This window comes from Podarcis liolepis, assembly GCF_965112155.1.
Source record: "Podarcis liolepis genome assembly, chromosome: 1".
NCBI lineage: Eukaryota > Metazoa > Chordata > Lepidosauria > Squamata > Lacertidae > Podarcis > Podarcis liolepis.
Window position 1 is genome coordinate 31,467,159 of NC_139554.1, and position 6,082 is coordinate 31,473,240.

Genomic DNA, 6,082 nt, shown 5'->3' on the forward strand with positions numbered 1-6,082 from the left:
GTTTTTTTTATCCTCAGGAAAATTCACCAGCCTTCCAATGCATATTACTTCTAACTATAATGCACTTTTTTTGTTTCCCCCCACTAATACTGGCACCATCCTTACTGAGATTCAGACATCCAGTCAAAAGTATTTTATTTCAGGAGAGAAAGCAGCATCAGAGGCATTGCAGCAGGGGAAAACGGGTTATGCACTCATCACCCCACTCCAAAATACATCCTCCAAAAACAGTTTCTAACCAAATGACCCCAATGAGATTTTTGTTTTTCATACACTTGACTGTAGCATTTCATATCACATTGAGCTAGCACATTTGAACAGCAAATAACGTATTTTGACATTCTGTAACCAGAATCTTACAGGTTTCCCTCATTACATGAAGAAGCAGGACAACTCTGCTACTTTATGTTCAGGATAAATTTATAGAACTTAATAAGAAGTAAGTAAAAGTTTATCTCATTCATCAAATGGCTCTGCCCTTGCAGGAATGGAGCAATAGAAACATTAACACATGAGGGTTTTTGTATGTAACTTTTATAGAGGTGACCAAAATAGATTATTTACTCCCACCCTGCTAAAATACCCAGGAAGGACCTAGTTATTGGCTGACGCGAGCAAAATAATAGCAGAAATACTTGTTAGATTTCTCTTTTCTGCTGCAAAGGCCCATAAAGAGATTTTGTTAATTTAATTGTATCTTGGATTGTTTATGTCCTTAGTTTATATGTAAGTACCATATATTTCAACTTGGTACCATATATTAGCAACAGCAATGTAACAATAGGCTAGGCTAAAAAAACAGACTTTGCAGCTCATCTAGCTCTGCCTAGTCCTCCTTAGTAAAGGCACTGTCTCTCTTAAACATTCCCTGTCAAATTAGCCCATAAAAGCCTGACCTCACTATCTGAACTATTCAAGATTCAACATTATGTTAAGGGCTCTCATCATGCCCAAACATTTAGAGAGCTATCACACCTTTAAGAGCTGTGCAGAAGGAAAAATTATCTCAGGTGAAGCTTCCCTCACCTTGCAAGTAAAGACACACCTAAACAAATTCTGCCTTCCTTTTAGGATTGGTTCTTTTAGAATCTGGATCTGGGAAGCTTAACTGCACTTCATGTGCCTATGGAACAAGAGAGATTTCCAGAAAAATAAATGCAAGTCAAACAAGTGACTGGTACAATGCAGGATCTCACCCTAGGTCAGATACTACTCCTGATGAATAACTCCTGACCTAGGGTGAGATCCTGCATTTTAATAGCTTTGATTGTTGAGAAAACTAACAGGGAGGATAGAACCTGCACTCAATAACTTGACTGCTCAGCTTCCTCCCCTTCCTCTTGCTGTGAAGTTGATTCCTGCACGCTACAATTAATAGACATGGAATCACTGCCATATACCGTAATGACAACAAGAAACAGCATTTGGCAGCAATAGCTCTGCATCAGGAGTTGGCAGCCCTTAAACATTGTTCAGCAATTGTTTAGCAAGGTAGAGTGTTACACAGCCCCAACTAATGTTAGCTAGGGGGACTGGGAACAGCAAGCAACTTTTTCCTTGACTCCGAATTACATCCAGGAAGCTTTAACCCCTGGCCATCTGAAAAAGGCTAAGCTGATGTTCTTCTTCTCTCGCTATCCCACATCTTCTCTGCTGAAAACCTACTTCCTAGACGTCCAGGTAAAAGTATTCAGCTTTTTGTATGCCAAAGTTAATGTATAAATATGTGCAGATGTTAATTTATTACAGACCAGGCTTTGTTCCAAGAAACTGAAAGAGGAAGAAAGGTATTGCAGGAAAGAAGTACTAGCTATCAAATGTGCATACCAGTGTGTACAAAATAATTGTAACTGAGGGGTGGGTGAGGGGTTGTTTGTTTGTTGTTTTAGTATGTATTTGTGTTTTTATATTGTATTTTTATGTTGTGAAGCAGCCCGAGATCTACAAATGAAGGGCTGTATACAAATTTAATAATTACAAAATAAATAATAATTTTAGACTGTACCACTCCTGCCTGTCTGCCTAGTCTCCAGCCTCTCATTTGGATAAAATGTTTCATTCTGGAGTTTGCTTGTTTATTGGTGAGCTATATTAGGTTCAACTTTGATGGAGAAAGATGGAATGTAAATAATTAAAATAATACATTGGATTGGATCAGTACATCCTCCGTAAGGTTGTGAGTGTCAGGTTGGAATCAGAGCATACCACAAGACAGTTCAGAATTTCCCTGACTTTTCTCATGAGTGAAGCGCAAGGCCTCTTTGGAGATCAGTGGTGGAGCGTTGGTGGTCCCTAGTGACAGTTTACAGAGCAGCAACATTATTATGCTTATTCACAATGGATGGCGGGGGAGGGGAGGAATGGATGGCCCATTGGTGCTATAGACTGATAGAGGCATTGTTTTCCACAAGAAGTTGAAGGAGGAATTAAAACAGAGGTTTGACCTGGTGTTTGATATAATGCATATATTCCTGGTAAAAAATCTGGCAGTGCTTATCTTTGTGGGCAAGACCTACTAATATGTTTGCTTGAAAGTATGTATTGAAGGGACGCGGGTGGCGCTGCGGGTTAAACCACAGAGCCTAGGACTTGCTGATCAGAAGCTCGGCTGTTTGAATCCCCACGATGGGGTGAGCTCCTGTTGCTCGGTCCCTGCTCCTGCCAACCTAGCAGTTCGAAACCATATCAAAAGTGCAAGTAGATAAATAGGTACCACTCCCGTGGGAAGGTAAACAGCATTTCTGTGCACTGCTCTGATTTGCCAGAAGCGGCTTAGTCCTGCTGGCCAGATGACCCGGAAGCTGTACACCAGCTCCCTTGGCCAATAAGGTGAGATGAGCACAGCAACCCCAGAGTCGGCCACGACTGGACCTAATGGTCAGGGGTCCGTTTACCTTTACCTATGTATTGATTAGCAAAGGACATGTTTTTCCCTGCAATTATTCTTTTAGTTCCAGGGTGGTTAACATGGGCCTCTCCAGGTATTGTTGAACTCCAACCTCAGCCAGCATGTCAGGGATGGTGGGAGATGTAGCGTAGAAAAATCTAGAGGATCACATCAGCCACACAATCTGTCTGGGAGCTTCTTCCCATTGCCCCTTTCTTTGAAAGTGACTTCTGCTCCAAAATAAAGGGGCAAGGCGGAACCTGCTAATTAAGAAGACAAGCGTCTGCATTAGGAGAGTCATATGCCCATGACTCACTGTTTCTGCTCATGTGTTCATGCTCCTTCACCCATGGGTGTTTTCAATGTTATGCCTCCAAAATGTGTCTCAATATTTCCCATCCACACAGGTGGGAGGTGCTTGTTAGGATGTACATATCCAAGAATACCATGTTACATGCTCTTTCCATAGTTCACCCGCTGCATCACCTCCCAGCTCATCAAGTGGTTTAGCAACTTCCGTGAATTTTATTACATCCAGATGGAAAAGTTTGCCAGGCAAGCCGTCTTGGAGGACGTCACAGATCCCAGTGACCTCACTGTTACCAGGGACTCTGAGCTCTTCCGGATCCTCAATGTGCACTACAACAAAGGGAATGATTTTGAGGTGAGGTTACACTTGCTACATAGTTTTATTTTGCCTGTTGTGGCATTTTTCTGAGAAAATGCCCTTTTTACCAGAACTAAATAACTCCCTAAAACATAAGGACATAAACAGTGAAACAGAACACTTTAGGCTGTGCAGAAATGTAGTCTTTGAAGCACACTGGGGTTGTTGTTTTTCACAATATGCTTTTGTACATTGCAGGTGGCAATTGTACATGCCTTCGTACAATAATGTCATCTAAAGTGGCAGTGTGTACATCTGTCTGTACACACAGATCAACATGTTTTTTCCAAACTAGTGCACAACAATGTTATTTATTCCCCTCTCTTCAATTAGTGTTTTAATATAAGTAAGCAAGCAAGCAAACAAACAAACCTTTTTTGCAGGACATTCAGGGCATTCACTTTGATGAAGATCAGTCCACCCTAAGCAGATGTCAAATTGACCAGTGGCTGCTTCATAGTCCTAACTTTCTTCTTCTCTGTCTGTAGGTTCCTGATGGTTTCCTGGGTGTTGCAAGTCTAACCCTTCAGGAGTTCTTTAGTGCTGTCCGGGCAGGGAAGGACTCGGACCCGTCCTGGAAAAAGCCGATTTACAAAATAATTTCCAAACTAGATAGTGGAATACCAGATGCATTTAAATCCTCCACTTGCCCCAAAGAGCTGAACCAAGGTTAATGCGCAGTTATTATGGCAACTGATACATGTGACTATAAAACAAAGCTATCACTTGAGGAAGAGGCTGGCCAATGTCAACATCAAATCTCCACAACATACCAATGTAATGATTGAGACTGGACTTTGTAAAGAGCGCATAGTACCATCAATAGGCTGATTATTTTATGGAGTAAAGTATACGAAAGGCACTATTCTGGGGTGGGGAACCTCCCCCTTTCCATCTGCTGGTATTCCTAAATGGCCACTATGTCCATTGTCAGTTCTACATACTGTGTTACTCTCATTATGTCCGTGTTCGCTGGGGCTGATGGAAGCCGTAGTCCAAAACATCTGGACCATGCTAGGCTGATGAAGGGTGACCTACAATTTGATCCAGGGTTCACTAACCTGGAGCCCGCCAGGTTTTTATTTATCATATTTATACACGACTGTTCTGCCAAGGGACCCAACTTCTGCTGGCTCCAGCCAGCATGGTCAGTAAGAAGGGATGCTGGAAGCTGTAGCCAAGCAATGTCTGGATGTCACAGGTTAGTTCACCTTGCCAACCCCCCTACACAAAAAGCTAAGCTTTCCACAAGCCCAACTGTATCCTCTTATGTTTGCTATTTGACTAATCTCAATCCCCCATTTTGCAGAAGCTCCAAACCCAAAACTGTGTGCCTGTAAATAAACTTTCGTAAAAGCTTCTGTAAACCTTCACAAGAACTTCAGTTTTGCCTGTGAGCAGCCCACAGCCTTATGCGTGTTTACTCAGAGGTAAGTTCCATTGTATTCAATGGAGCTTTGCTCTTATTAAGTATCGATAGGACTGCAACCCTTAAGTAACTTAGCACTGCTTTTCTTATATTCGAATGTAGCTTGTTATTAGTCCCGTCTGTGTATTTCTAATGTGCCCCTTGGTGTTGTCAGGCGGAATAATTTTGAGCACTCTTCCTCAGATTCTCTGGAAGTTGCAGTAAACATACTTTAAGCCCATTAGAAGTATCCGGTTCGATCCCTTAGGTTTCGCTGACATTATATACTGTAGTTTCAGTTTAGCATTCCTAAATTGTATGGATTTGGTGCCCAGTTTATCATAAAATAAACAGGATGAGCAGGATGTTATTATGAAGAAGCAAGAGGTTGTCTGAGATGTTGTGAAATTAGGGACAAATAAAAAGGAATAAAATGCACAAAATGCACTAACCTTGCACTCAGTTATTAAATCTGATGCTTAAGCATTCCACATTCCAGTGATAGGTCCTTCTATCATTAAAACAGTCGGCAAAGTTTAGCCAGTACGTTGTGGCCTGCCGGAGTTCTTCTTTCTCCCATGTTCTAGCCAGACATGTGTTTATACATTCTTCTGGCTTCCGTCCAGAGAGGCTGAGGCAATCCAGTAAAATGGGTTGCATATAAATAATAAAATTATTAATATAGACACTTTTAGCAATTTGTTTCCCTTAATCCCCAGTTATATGGATAACCTGGTCAAGTGGAAACAGACTGAGATGTGCTCAGTGAAGCTGTATTCACTGTTTCCTTCAGTTGGTTAGCTATGTCTGAAAGAATTTACAAACATGTAAAGTAAAAAGGGTAGTTTTCTGCTACCTTTTGAGGGAAATATATACAGAAAGGCAAAAATGGCTACTCTCTTCCCTCTGCATAGACAACATATTGTTACTTCCTTCCCACTTCTCTGTGTAGAAGGCGATTGAGACATTAACCCAGGATTGGTTTCCTTTGGAAAAAGAGACCACTGGAGGCTTAGGGCATTTTGTTCATATTTGAGTTTATTTACAAATACACAAAGTAAGCACAGGTGGTCGTGGAGGGAAACAGCGCAACACCCGCCTTCCACTTTTAGCACAGCTT

The 6,082-nt window shown here is 41.5% G+C and overlaps 1 protein-coding gene across 1 annotated transcript in view; it reads left to right on the forward strand.

Annotated features, from left to right (window-relative positions):
• Window positions 1-5,409, forward strand: part of PROX2 (prospero homeobox 2) — an 11,602-nt gene extending 6,193 nt beyond the window's left edge. The window contains exons 4-6 of the mRNA XM_083504532.1: window positions 1,573-1,680; window positions 3,357-3,551; window positions 4,043-5,409. Coding sequence (XP_083360658.1) covers window positions 1,573-1,680; window positions 3,357-3,551; window positions 4,043-4,228 — 489 coding nt within the window. The 3' untranslated portion in view covers window positions 4,229-5,409. The remainder of the gene's footprint in view (window positions 1-1,572; window positions 1,681-3,356; window positions 3,552-4,042) is intronic.
• The last annotated feature ends 673 nt before the right edge of the window (window positions 5,410-6,082 follow it).